The 15079-nt window shown below is 31.8% G+C and overlaps 2 protein-coding genes across 2 annotated transcripts; both read left to right on the top strand.

The window, feature by feature from the left end:
• Positions 1–5490: 5490 nt before the first annotated feature.
• LOC134231420 (complement C1q-like protein 3) lies at positions 5491–7002 on the top strand. The gene is made up of 2 exons (XM_062713381.1): positions 5491–5707; positions 6445–7002. The coding sequence occupies exons 1-2, from the start codon at positions 5521–5523 to the stop codon at positions 6858–6860; spliced, it is 603 nt and encodes a 200-aa protein (XP_062569365.1). The 5' UTR covers positions 5491–5520; the 3' UTR covers positions 6861–7002.
• A 1660-nt stretch (positions 7003–8662) lies between these two features.
• Positions 8663–11564, top strand: LOC134231412 (uncharacterized). The gene is made up of 2 exons (XM_062713371.1): positions 8663–9080; positions 11176–11564. Exons 1-2 carry the CDS (start codon positions 8759–8761, stop codon positions 11562–11564), a joined length of 711 nt encoding a protein of 236 aa, XP_062569355.1. The 5' UTR covers positions 8663–8758.
• The last annotated feature ends 3515 nt before the right edge of the window (positions 11565–15079 follow it).

Below are 15079 nucleotides of genomic sequence, written 5' to 3'. Positions count from 1 at the left end.
AGACACCTAGATTTCTGAAATGTTCAAAAAAATCGTCAACACTAAGATTACAATTATTTTGTGGCTTACGATTCTTAAAAAAGTTTTTAAAAAACTCCCTAGGCGAAGTGCGCATCAGATATTCTAACTGGCTACCATGACATTGTCTAAACTCACATCTTGCCCTATTCATACATTTCTTATAATCGTTTTTACATTCAATCAATAATTGTCTATTAAAATGACCAACTATTAATAATTTTATCTGGTGTGTTATACTTGTCACACCAAGTATTTTCCCCAATATGTATAGAGTAACAAAATATAATGCAATCCCCTTATTTCCCATTGATAATGAAGCGTATATAGGGATAAAGTACATCTCATCTGAAGGTGGAATACTGTTAAACTTGACATTTATTTTGATAATTATGGATAATAAATCTGTCCTCATGTGTGTCCGGTATGCAGCGAAAATATCTTATATAAGGGACAATGTTTATCAACCGGGTAGGAATGGTGTAAAGTGTGATGGCAAATATACTTTTTCATGAAATATAATGGAGTGAGACAAACATAGTTAACGATTGAGAGGACACTTCAAATACATAACTATGAAAAGTAATTTAAAACCCTGAAATAAACTTTTAAATCTAAGGTTCTCATTTTCAAAAGTACTTAGATATTACTTAGAGAGTGAAACTGTCTTCTACATGTAGCTCATTTAACACTGCCAAATCGTCTCGAAATTAATACAATGTTTTTTTTTCAAGTATAGGACCAAGATTTTTTGAGAAATGCATTTTATTTTATAATGTCCTACCCTGGTGATGAATGTTGTTTGGCCCTTAAACGCAGAACTATATTAACAATTACTCATTCACACTTTCATTATTATATATCAAAAGAAAATATCAGGAACAGTTAATATTTGTTTATTACCCTCCAACAAAATGGGTTTAAGGTCTGATAGTACTTTTTAGCTCACTAGAACCAAAGGTACTATTTAATTTGTCCGCTCTGTCTCGTTGTCGTCTTGTTGTCATCGTTACTGTAAACTTTAGACATTTCCTCTTCCAGAAAAAAACATTGATAGCTTTCTGACAAAACGTAGATTCAAATTCACTATGAGCAATCGAAGTTTAGCATAGAAATGTTTTTAGGATTACAATCAATCTTTTTAATTACGGTAAGGTAATGCTCAGTTATATTAAGTTGAAAGCATTCTGCAGTAGTGTAATATAAATTTTGTCCATTTTATGACCCTTTGGGTAGGTGGGACAACCACGAGAGATCAATGTACAACACATGAATACATTGGAAAGTTATATTCTCAAGAAATACAAACGTATGATTAGTTATAAATTCTAGAAATCATTCTTTTGTTGTGTACTGTCAAGATTGTTTAAATCCTGACCCCTGTTGTAAGGTTCAGCCACTATGAGCAAACAAAGTTAAAAAAAAAGAAAACTAGCTAGTTTTTGATATTTAATACAATACACTTATATTAATCTTCAGGTAGAGTTAAAAGCATGACCCCAGAGGATTTGACGAGGTCAATCGTCATGGTCGATAAAAGATTTACAATAATACGTGGGAATAAGGAATATGCAAGGAATATTTTTTTCAAAAACAGCAGATTCATGATTACTGTACATGTAGTTATAATTATGCTAAAGATTAATTTTTGTGGTTTAGGTTATAACGTATTTTCTTGAATTTTGGATGATTACGTATATATATGTTCTTGAATCTTGGGCGATTACGTATTTTCTTGAAACTTAAATTATATATAGAGCTTTTTCAGTGGTACACTGTACATGTTCAAGTAGGTTTTTTGCATGTTTTTTATTTTAATATATGTACACGGTTTCTTATCATAAAAATTATTATGGACAAAATTTATCATCATAAACTCTACCGACTACCAAAGAATATGCACATGTTGTAGTAGGCGACATTATATGCAATACAGTATATTATCAAAATTTGTTACAGACATACCAACTATCAAAGTTCTGGTGATCGGGGATGGAAAAAAGGCATCGTTAATGAGAGATATAGTTTTATCAATGGTCAGCAAAACAGAAAACGTCGAATTCTATGACTTCAAGCTCGAGAAATCAAAAGAAAAAATAACGTTTATTGATTCGCCTCCGCTGAATGAACTGTTAGCTAATATAGAGTTTTTCAGAGATCCCTTTAGCCAAATTGATGCCGTCGTGTTACTTGTAAAAGAGTCGAAAATCCCAATGCCAATTTCACTCAAGAAACTGAAGGACGCATTAGGTGAAAAGTTTTACAACCGTTTGGTAATTGGAATCAACTTATTTGGCGACGATGAGAGAAAATACGATTCAATGAAAGACAATGTCTCTGCTATGCTGAAGATATTCCACAATGACCCAAAGGTATTTCAGCTACCTGATGTCGCATCAAGCGGTGGAGAAAGTCTTCTCAGCGCATAACAGAGTTTTTGGAGCGTCGACCAGAAGGAAACATCACAACTCTAGGTATGTATATTTGGACAAAGGTTAATATATATTAAAAAAATCCTTTGACAGAAATATGGCTGCATGCCTATGCTGAAGTCTTTTTTACCCTTTTAGAGTAAGTGGAAGAATACGTTGTGTTAATACCGGGTCGAGGCAAAGAAAGAATACTGAAAGAAGTTGCACATGAATCCGCCTGCGTTAAAATTGGAGAAGCTAAATTTTGGGAGGTTCAGGTGGATAGTTATTGTTTGTTGTTTCTGAACCTTTCTCTGTGGGACAAATCTTGCATTCAGAAAACCTTTCGTCAGATTTGCAAGGACGGAGTTCACTCAATAATCTTAGATGAAGCAGACACATCAACATTAAAATCTTTGAAGAAGATTCTGCATAAAGGTCTGCAAGACGTCACAACTGACGAAGACCTCAGCCAGTTATTATATGAAATGGTCACAGAGAAAAAGGTCCATAAACTGAGAAGACTTTCTTCCCCAATGAAAATGAAAGGTGAGAGAGAGAATATATATATTACATGGCAAACTGCATGGTAATCTAGATTCATTTTGTAAAATGGTTTGTAAAACCTTGTTTCTATTATTTATATTTATCACAGATATTAAACAGAGAAAGAGGGGAATACTCGTTATAAAAATTAATTAAAAATAAAATACTAGTGTATGCATCAGATAATTAGCCTTAAGGGGTATTCTTCTCATATTTTCCGTGTTTAGAAGTCCATTTGATTTAGAAACAACGTTGTTTTATTGCTTATTATACCATCCCATCCTCTATTCAAGTCTAATACATGTACTTGATCTTCTTTTTTAAAAAAAAATGCCACCGATGGTCTATACGTTAAATCTACGAAATTGTGTTTAAAATTCAGTTCTTACTCAAATTTTTCCTATTCTGAATTTTTCCTATAATTTGTGCAAAGTTTTTAAGGAAAATTCGTTATCTTGATTTTCATATATTTTGCCAACTTTATTTACAAATAATATGCTGTGTTGAATGCGGTAAAAAAAAAAAAAAATTATTGCTAATTTTTGAAAAGAGAAACACGTTTTATTGACAGTTTCTCTCAAATTCGAATGCGAAGATTGACATTTTTTGTTTAGTAAGTAAAATAAACGGCTATCCTGATATTGCCTTAAATGAAAAGGTTATAATAAAATCGCTATTTTCTCTTTTTGAGTTTCTATAAGATATTGCTGAAGAAATATATATTATTTCTGATTTTAGATTGTAATGTTTTATTTATCGGGGAAAACGGTTCAGGGAAAAGTTCTTCCATTAATACGATCCTTAGAAGGTCTGTGTTTGAGACAGGTCTCATACGGTCCGCGAAAAAAACGATCACAAAAGATGTTCAACGCTACACTTACGTGAATGAAAACTACAATGTGGCTTTTGGCAAAAACATAACTGATCGATACACAGAATTTTGAGAGACTTAAATGGAATAAAAAAATTTCAAAAAGCGATTCAATCTGGAATAAACGTAGCTGTTATGGTTTTAAAAATTGATCGATTGATTCAGTTCCTACTTGCATTCTTTGCAAAAGTCCCGGAACTTTTCCCAGTTGGAGGTTTTGATCACATGACGGTAATTTTTACCTTTGGTGAAACGCTACTTGAAAATAGCATCGACAAATTCATAAAGGCTGGTGGGGAAAAAATGAAGCAATTTGTTGAAGAAATTAACGGACGACACATCACCTTCTGTAATACAAGTCGTGATCCAACATTATTGCAACGATATCAATTTAAGCTACATTAAATTAAATATAATAACGTAATTCTTTTTTGAATTTGAATATAAAGTAAATATTTTCCGTAGTTATTGATTTCATTATTAAGATCATCTTTTTATTCTAGAAAATCGGAGTTCCTTTATCACTTCAGTTCAGGGCATGAAGTTTTCAAAAACCGTAGAGACATGGCATTCATTAAATCTGGTATTAGAATCTTTTTGCTCATAATGCTTCTTTGTTTTACTTGCTAAGTTTGAACGCTTTCTGTTACTTAATCCCAACAAAATGTCAATATAGTTATCTATAAAGCACGACAAAGCATGCTGTAATACTTTGCTTTATTTGGATACTTCAAGAAGAGAAATTTCTTAATTTTACCATCTCTGTTCATATTTTGAACAGTTTGTGCTTTACCTTTGATTTTGCATTTGTATAAACTGTTCATAGGGACATGCTTTTCTGTGGAATAAATATTTTTAAACATTTGAATTTGGCCATTTAGTTTTAAAAAAATCGATGTATTTTGATACATGTAACCCATAACGACTGGAACTTGACATATGTTTTGGATGTATACGGAAAAAATCATTTTATGTTAGACCAGGAAGTCTGAAAAGTTTAAGCTAGTTTTACACTTATCATGTGTAAATACACTAGATATAGCTAACTGCTGTTATTATAACGTAACTGGAATGCTGACTTAATCGCATGTGGACATATATAAGTTGCATTTTAACATAAACTTTTGGATCAACCCTCGTATCTTTGTTTCACTCTACGCAAAAATACGGACCATGTCTCGATCATTATTTACAAGATGAAAGAGATATAATTCAGTGAAAATTTACTTAGAAAATATTCACAAATTTTCAAAGCACTGCAAGATTCGAAGAGTTTTTTGTTGTTTTTTTTTACTTTGTTTTTGATTTAGAGTTCTTTTGCTTGATATCCTCATATTTAAAAAAAGTAGAGCGCTATTTTAAATAATTGATAAGAAAAAGCATGAAAATTACTACAAATGACTTTAAAGTTTCTTTCCAACTATACAGATATTTTTCTCTCGTGCTTTTAAAATTTTCCAAATATGTGTACCATTGTATTACAGCTTGAGTGATTATCATGTTAAGAGCTTTTATGATGATACCACCAAAGTAACTCGAGGAGAGTGTTAAATTTCTAACACTGCAATGCTTAACACACTGAGTAGATAGATGCGGAAGATGCCTTTAAAAATTTGTCTTGAAATGCGGTAATTAATTGTTTATCATCCTTACATTGAGAAAGTTAGGGAGGCTATGTCTGGTACAGTTTGTTGTAGTTTTAGCTCTGTGTTTGTTATTTTAAACATACTGCTATGTATATTGTTTGTAAAGCATTCAGAAAGTCAGCTTATATACGAATCGGATAAAGAGGACTGTGATTTACGTGAGAGAATAATGAAAATCGAGGAGGAAAACATACGACTTCGACAGGAATTTGAACGTTAGTACTCTCTCTCTCTCTCTTAATATTTATGTAATCTTTTGCCTAGCTCCTCCAATAAACTATTTGAATTTTAATTGACACTTATTGTGCTCCTGTTTAAGCTAACCTGATGTTTATTCCATAAAGCAGAATTTATTAAAAAATTTACTACATGAGAAAATGATGAATACTTGCGAAACGTACATGTGACTTTCAAGAAACATTTTGATAAATTGATGGTGATTAATCAATTAACAATATTGTAACTTGCATTAATATGTTTATTCGATATATTCCATTGGGATATTTGGACGTCTTACTGACTACTGGTATGAATGGTAAAGATCAACTAAAAACTAGGTTGCATAAATAAGAGATGACTTTGAACAGCTTTTCCATCGCCGAATTTCCTTCTTTATATTATCATTTTGTCGAATTTTTCCTGACTTAATTTATACCAATGTTGAGGCCCCTTTTACACTGAATTTGACAAAATGGATGCTTTGTCCATATGATCAATAAATAGGGATAACGGAGGCCGTATGTGGTCAACAGGGAAAGCCTTCTCCTCCTAAGCACCTGATACTACCTCTGAAATTAACAGGAATCCGTGTTTTATACTTGTTTCCAATTGTTTGCGATTATTTATTGGATCGATCGCTACCAATTATTGTTGCTATGATTTATTGTTTTTCAATGGTAATATATTGCATAATGTAATACCGGTACGCAATACTATATATTTACCTTTTCAGGGAATAAAATACTTGTGACGTTCTCTGCGACGGCCAAAAATGATGAAAAACAAACAATAAGAGGACCGAATGAGATCGTTGTGTATAAGAATGTCCTGATTAATGTTGGAAACGGATATGATCCCACAACAGGAATATTTACAGTGCCTGTGTCTGGAAATTATGTCTTTTTCTTTGCAGTTGAAGTTCAAGAAAATAAACATTTAAGTATTTATTTATCTGTCAATAATAATATTATTGCAGAGGCATTGGCAGGAAAAATTAAAGATTCCTTTAACACAGGCAGTAATATGGTAAGCCTGTTTGTGCGCAAAAATGATCGTGTATTTATCAGATCACATCCAGGAAATTCCCTTACGCTGGATATTCGATTCACGGGCAATAGTTTTTCTGGATTCTTACATTCTTTGACTTAGAAAAAAAATGACTACTTAAAGAGTGCAGTGGGAAACATTTTACAGAGAGAGAAAGAATTGTGAATGTACAAATTCCTTGTCAATTTCTCTTTTCAGCTTTGTTCATTCATGTAGAGTAAATGAATGCAAGGAAATGTGATGTTCATTATATGAATTTTTTTCAATTTCTTAAAAAATGTTTTCAGAATTTAAAAGTTAGATGTTTATTCTGAATTATTCTCTCTTTAATTGTTTTTCTATTGACCCTATAACATTTGGAATATTTTTTATCAAATCTCTACAAATCCTGATTGGCAACAAAAAAGTCGGTATCATTTATATAGTGACCTTTTTACAAATTCAATATGTTTTTCACATTACACATTGTTACATGTACAAGAATGTTTTAAATACTTTTAAAAGTTAGCTGGAATATTTATATAACCAAACTGACAGGGACTAAAACTGGCAAATATTTTCCAAACCATTTTTCCAATCCATGTTTACAATATCAACCTTACAGCTATTAGCTATTATTAAAACTTAAACTTAAATTTACATACGACATTTAAAAGATTTTTTTAAAGCTTCTTTTAAGATTAAGGCCTTTTAAATCATTGACCAGTTATGTAAAATTTAGAAATTAAAAATTTTGAAATAATATGCCAATAAGTAAATCCGTATTTAAAATACTTGATTTAGTATAGTAAACAGGTAAACTATTAAAGTACAAATTTTGATTCCATAGTAAACTACTGAAAACTATTTTTCAATATAGTATGTATTTGTAAGAGGACATGATACTCTGCATTAAACAGATAAAGTAGAGGAGAAGTAATATGGAAGTAAAAGTATGTATGTATTGAATGAAGTGAAACATATGGACATAACAATCAGTTCACAAGATTAAAGTCCATGAAACAACACAAAATAGGAGGTTGGGTTGGGTGCCATGGAGAAGTCAGCATCCACAGTTGACCGGTCACACCCGCCGTGCTCTCCTTGTCATAATCGGGAAAGACTTGAAAAATCCGTCGTCAATTCAGTGTATAAACAATAGACTAACAATTAGTATGAAAAACGTCAATTATGTGTACATGTATTTGTTTTATGTATGATGGCATGATACCAAATAAATGCTACTACTACTACTACTAGTCAGCTTTTGACTCAATGATAAATTATATTTTCTGACAAGATCATTGTATCGACCATAGAACTTACAAAATTGTGACGTTAAATGCCGATTCTCTACTCAGTAAGTCATTATGGTTCACAGGAAATATCTAATGTATGTGTCAGCTACAATTCAATATAGATATGTACTAGTATCAAACAGTATTATGTTAAAAAAACCTAGTGTCTTCCAACTAAGACAGTTGTTAAGTGTTCAGAATGTCAAAGAAATCTCTAAATTGGAAATATTTTTAAGCGCTTCACAACAAAGAGTAGGACTACAATTTTTTTCAGCATTTAATATGTATCTAAATATATATTAAATATTTGAAAGATTTTAATATATATATTTTGGTTATATAAATTGTCTGATGTGCAATATGACATGAGGAAATAAAGAATTGAATTGGCAAATTAATCATCACAAGTTATTAAAACTGAAAGGATATTCGACACAACGACCTCTTTGAGTGTAAAACTTATCATTTCTCTTCGGCTTTCAGGCATTTGCTTTTATTTGCCTTTTTGTTTGTTTGCTTGCTAGCTTCTTATTTTTAATGTGCAAATGTACTGAACAATCAATAAAACAAAATGAAAATGTTCTCTTTTTTGTAAATATACGTTCGTCAACAGTTTAAACATTTCAAATATTTGACAAAAGCACTTTTTATACCATAAGTCGGGGCTTTAAAACTTTATTAGGACATGCCATTAATGATCAGGTTTCCTCCATGGTTCAGTGAATGCAGAATGAAAACACTGTAATTTATTTTTGCATTCAAGCAGAAAGGAGTCTGCAATATCTTAAAATCTGTAATGGACGAAAGAATTGTGCATGGTATTGCTGGATTTTTATAGCATTTGTTTTTGCAGCAGTGTACGTTCAGGAAATGAGATTAAATGATCTTAATAAGGAGGTATCTAAATGCGACCGGGAACTGTTTTTAGTCAAGCAGAAATGGGAAAATGTAGAATCGAAAGCACAGACAGATTGTAAGGAATCCATGGAATTGTCAACTAAACTGAGCAATCAAATAGAAACTTTGTCTTACTGCATGCGTGGTGGTGAGCATTACCTTTCATAAATTAAAGATATTCCAGATACAATAATAATCTTGTAGATAAGATTAATCAATAATTAAATTGTCTGCATTTTTGCATTAAATATTTCTCAACATCAATTACTTTCAACCTGCTTTTAGGAATGTGCTTTAAACTTTTGACTAAGAAATGATTTCTAACAAAAGATGGGTGTGACAAATTTATTTTATTTTTGTCCTTTTTAGCTTACCTGAGCTGAAAGCACAAGTGAGCTTTTCTGATCACATTTTGTCTGCGGTGTGTCTTTTTAGCTGTCTGTCTGTCAGTCTGTCTGTCTGTACGTCTAGCTGCCTGTCTCTCTGTTAACTTTTTTTTTAAATTTTTGACTTCTTCTCAAGAACCACCGGGCCGAGTTTGAACTTGATGCAAAACATCCTTGGATGAAGGGGATTCTGAAATAGTGAGAAATTGGTTGCATGTTTTAAAAGTCTTATCCTCAAGAACCACTAGGCCTGGAAAGATAAATCTAATGTGGAAACATCCTCAGGTAGTGTAAATTCAAGTTTGTACAAATCATGACCTCCGGGGGTAAGGCACGGTCATGAATGGGAATTCAATTTTAACATTGACAAATATAGGAAAAATCATTCTTAAAAAAATCAAGAACTTTTGGACCAGAAAAGCTGAAACTTATGCGAAGGAATCCAAAATAAAAGTAGATTCTAAATTATTCTAGGAACGATATGAAGATAACGAACAGTATTCAATATCAAAGTCCATAAAACAAAACGAAATGGGAGCAAAGCAAACACAGACCTCCGAAACATCAGAGGTGAGATCAGATGCCATGGAGTAGTGAGCATCCCCTGGTCACATCCGCTGTGTACTTCTTGGCAAGATCGGGAAATAACGGAAAAATCCGTCGTCAATGCAGTGTTTAAATAATAGACTAACAATTGGTATGGAAAACGTCAGTCAGCATTTGGTTCAATGATAAATTGTATTTGCTGACAAGGTCATTGTACCGACCATAGAACTTACGAAATGATGCCTTCAAACGAGACTGCTTATATTCTTGTTTCATCAACTTGCTTGTCAATAATTTACTTCGTTTTAAAATTGTTCATACTAAGAGCATGCTTTTGCGTTTCAACTGAGATATATACACTCCGTAAGCAGGTGATGAAGGTATATTACTGCAGTAGTAAGGGACGTTAACGGTAGAAAAGTTAAAGTCATCACTTTTATCATATTGCTTTCTTGTTAGATTACCTTTAACGACTTTTTCAAGTAAAATATCTGAGCATGTAACTAAACATGACCGACGGATTAATCGGGGCCACAATAGGGAATTTTCTCAGTAACTACTGGGCCAGAAAAGTTGAAACTTTAAAGGAAGCATCCTCAGTTAGAATAGATTCTAAATTATACAAATTATGACCCATGGGGGTAGGGTGGGGGTGGTGGGGTAGAATGGGATCACCATAATGTAAGTTCAAATTTAAAAGATAAAAAGCCACAGTTATTCCTAAGATCTTGTTTTAAATTTTGAATTTACTAGGTGGAGGTAAATATCATGTTGTAAATTTTGCATTTACCTCCCCTAGTAAATTTACAACATGATAATAGAGATAGGCAAACATCTTTTGTTAGTGTAGATTCAAGTTTGTTCAGCTTGAAGTACTTGTGCTATTTTTTAGTGAAAAACTATGGAAAATTTTGTTAATCACTAAAATGTGTGTAGAAACACTATGCCATTATATCAAATGCATCTGCTTCTGCATAAGGTGATGTGATTTGCAAAAGACGTCACAATAGCCTTACTGACGCCTGACTGTAGAAATAAAATCTTAATTTGCATTAGTTTACTTCGCATTATATTACGTGCCATGTGAATGCGATTTAATTCGCATTATTTTGATTTGCATTAGTTTAATTTGCATTTATTTACTGCGAAATAAACTGGTCTTGAGAACAGGGCATAGAGATGTATACTACAGCGTATACTACAATCTGTGTTCTATGTGGGTTGAAAACCTATGCAAATTAATAATTCTTTTTGGAAACATCTCAATGAATGAAATGATCAAATGCATTATTGTTATACCTTTATTTTCAGCTAGAAGAATAACAGTGTCCTTCTCAGCGACAGTAAGCAGTGTTGAAACACAAACGATCACGCGACCAAACCAGGTCATCGTGTTTAAGAATGTTATGAATAATGTTAGAGACGGATATAATCCTGCAACAGGAATATTAACAGTGCCTGTGTCGGGAAATTACGCCTTATTCTTTGCTGTTGAAGTACCAGGAAGTACGTATTTGAGTGTACATTTGTCCGTTAATAGTAAAGATTTTGCAGAGGCCCTAGCAGCAGGAATTAATTCATATTTTATCACAGGTTATCCAATCTTTGCAAAAAATGATCGTGTATGCGTCAGGTCACATCCAAACAATAACAAGAAAGTGGATATTCGATACACTGGCAACAGGAAAACATGTCAATAAGTGAGAAAAGGAATGAGAGCATCATATGTTTGTAAATGAGATGATTTCTCCTTTTTTAAATATAGTCATTCAAAAATTTACTACTTGCATCAAAAGGGTTCACTCATTACTTGTTGTTTCTACAAAGTGCTCTCCTCTTTAATCGCTATACTCAAACTAGTACAGTGCACAAGACACAACGTACAATACTGTAGATATTTTGAACAGTTTGTAACAAATACACAAATAAAACTTGAGAATAGCGGGGGCTTGAAATACAATTTTCTACCTTAAGAAATAAAGGTCTGAGGTTCTCAAGTACCTCCTTTCTTGTTATCAAGGGTTTGTAGTTAATGAGAGAATAACTACAGAGAAAATATTAAATGCTCCAAAATAATATACCGGATGAAATGCCGCGCAAGCGCGGGAAAGTGAATTTATTGTTACCACTACCGACAAAAAATAAATCGACAGACAGTGTAAAGGTTTATAGAAGGAAGAAATACTTTGTTTTGTTCAAAATTCCGCATGAAGTAGATGTTCCTCTGCACTCCATCCCCTATTTGTAAAAACTAGAAAAATAACAATTTCATTGATTGCCATTTATTGTGAGGCCTGTTTTGCTATTTCATTACTGTTAAGGATAAAAGGATGCAGCAAATAATGAATTTTACTACATGTATTACATATATATTGTTTTTTGGGGGAGGGAGTAAAGGGAGCAAAATTTACTTTACTTGGTATGAATGTACTCTGTTGATAAGTAAAAAAAATGTTTTTGACTTTTCTTACATATCATTTAAGTGCATACATGTACATATTTATAATCCAAGTACCTGTATATTCATTAAAATTAACTACGAAGTACATCGGGTACGTTGCCACGATGCTCTCACAAAGGAAAATTCAAATTAAATTTTTACCGATAAATTCAATAGAAAAGCTTACTACATACATGTATATGTAGAAGTCTTCGATATATTCATATATTCACAGCTTAAAATGTTATCGCCTCATCTTTCATTTTACATCGGTTTCGATGAGAGGTAATGTTTTAGAGGCTTCCGTCAGAATTAGAATCAGTGAATGACCAAAACAATTTGCACATTTCCCTTTTAAATTGGTTATCAAAACGTATCTATTTTATATTATGCGTTTTATGGTATAAATAAACGATTACTTGTTGCCAGTGTCATTAAAAAAATCCAGTAGATACTTAAATCTAAATATACTATACAAACATCACTTAAGTTTTCATAAGAAATCTGGTGCGCCAGTTTCAGGGTTTATTTGGATTGCATGTCGTTAGAGATAAACAGTCAATAATATATGTTAAAATCCCGGTTCCCAACACCTGTTCGTTCCCTTTAGGACTTTGTTTTTATACTTCATTCTTTTTTTAGTATGCTATACTAGTATACAGTACCTTTCCAAACCTAGGAACTCCTTGTAATTGAATTACTTTTCTATGTAAGCTAAACTCAATTATTCGTGAAATTTAAGTTTTTGCTGCCACAAGCAGAGACGTTTCCGTCTTTGTCCTCAAAATTTCCAAAGGAATGTAAGTAAATTTTTAGATTTAGATTTAGATTGTTAACAATATACATGATTCAGACAAAAGATTAAGACTTAGAATATTCTGAAATATTGTATGAAGACTATAGAAACAGTTCTGGTAGTTACGACTTACCAAAATCAAAACAAGCCATACATGTATAGTTTCTAATATTCAGAGACAAGAGATGGAAAAAATATTAAAGTACTCTTAATAAAGAGAGAAATTATGTTAAATAAATAATTAAATATGTTTTTGCATAAGCATGTCTTAGATTTAAAAAAAAAATTATGAAAAATTATTTTCAGTTGTTTTTCTGTTTTCAATATTGCATCTTTCCACTATGGCATTTTTTGATATTCATGGTATTTAAATTTTAATTTTAAAAATCTTGCTTGTTCACATAGACCCCAAATGTATTCTTAATTTAAGCTCAGGTAATTATGTTTTTTGAAAAATTCTCCTGGTAAATCCTAATTTACTCTAAACTGCAAGGGATTATTTTCATAGTACTTAAAACAGGATGGATATCTTAGGTTAGAAAATTTAAAAATGTCCTTTTATGGATCGGAAACTTTCATAGAACATTGTCAATATTTTTCTATTCTACGTCAAAGAAATTAAAAATCCAGAAAAAAACTGTTGCCAGTGTATTGAAGTTCCACTTTTGTACTTCATATGAGTGTGACTTAATACATACACGGTCGTTTTACTTTAACGAAAGGGTAACCATATTACTATTGTATATCCTCCATTGGTCAGGCCTGCTAGTGCCTTAGCAACAATACCATCATTAACAGACATATATACTTGAATTGAATTGAACATATTTTATTGACAAAGTCAAAAGGATCGGACACAAGTTCAGAAACTTAGATAGTCCTCTCCTAATATAACATTTTGTGAAATTGCCAAAGTAAAACAAACATATATACATATGGTCTACTATATACATAGTATACAATGTAGCAATAGAAAGGAATAAATTCTTTAAATATACAAAAATAATTTGAGATGGTGAGAAAAAACTTATTTGGAAAAACGACCACATTCATTTAAGAAAGTTTGAATAGTCTTAAAAAGTTCAGCATTTTGTTCGAAAGTTAAAGAATCATCGCCCCATAGTATTAAATGTACATCTATAATATGTAAGTAATTTAATGACAATAGCTTATTCATTAAGGAATTTCTTGCTTTTACATAATGTTTACAAACAAAAAACAGATGATATGTATCTTCTAGTAGTCCACAAGAACAATTAGGACTGGTTATTAGGTTACAGGGATATCAATCAGACTTTAAAATACAATTGTGTCTTAATCTTGTATGAATTATGTTCAAAAACCTTTTTCCATAAGAAAAATATTTCTGAGGTTTTACATTACTATTTTGAAGATAGTTTTTGAAAATTTTAATAGAAGTTGCCTCCCTTGTTTTTAGACTAAGGGAATTCCACTGTCTAACAGTATCGGGAATGAATGATTTATTGTAGAGTTCTAATCTGTATTTTGGTAAAGAATAATTTAAAGAATTCCGGGTAGTGTATCCTGAAATATTGCCTCTTGTATCAGGTACTAAGTTTTGCAAGTAAATAGGGACTAAATTATTGTGCATTTTATACATTGTTATTAGTTTTGCCCTATTTCTTCTATATTCCAGTGGTTCCCAGCCTGTTTCAAAATATAATGAATTTCTTGAAGCAATAATTGTAAGCCCAGTAACTATTCTTGCAGCATATAATTGTACTTTTTCAAGATTCTCAATGTCTGTTTTTGTGCATCCAGACCAAACTTCAACAGCATATTCAAGTTGTGGTCTAATAAAAGATATATACATTTGGGACAGAATATCTCTTGACACAGTGAATTTTAATTTTTTAAGAAGCCCCAATTTTTTGTATGCTTTCTTTATAATGGTATCAATATGATCAGACCATCCTAAGTTAGACGACAGAAGTATCCCAAGATGTTTGTGTTCCGTA

This window comes from Saccostrea cucullata, unplaced genomic scaffold (genome assembly GCF_032062105.1).
Source record: "Saccostrea cucullata isolate Sc308-1 unplaced genomic scaffold, CSIRO_AGI_Scuc_v1 ctg595, whole genome shotgun sequence".
NCBI classification, from domain to species: Eukaryota; Metazoa; Mollusca; class Bivalvia; order Ostreida; family Ostreidae; genus Saccostrea; species Saccostrea cuccullata.
Note: the sequence above shows the minus strand (reverse complement) of the source record. Positions and strands in the feature narration are given on the sequence as shown.

Excerpts from the sequence above, each read along its gene's own strand:
- LOC134231420 (XM_062713381.1), top strand. The coding sequence starts at position 5,521 with ATGTCTGGTACAGTTTGTTGTAGTTTTAGCTCTGTGTTTGTTATTTTA. Across the intron at positions 5,708-6,444 it reads ACTTCGACAGGAATTTGAAC|GGAATAAAATACTTGTGACG; the intron begins GTTAGTACTCTC and ends TTACCTTTTCAG.
- LOC134231412 (XM_062713371.1), top strand. The coding sequence starts at position 8,759 with ATGCAGAATGAAAACACTGTAATTTATTTTTGCATTCAAGCAGAAAGG. Across the intron at positions 9,081-11,175 it reads GTCTTACTGCATGCGTGGTG|CTAGAAGAATAACAGTGTCC; the intron begins GTGAGCATTACC and ends CTTTATTTTCAG.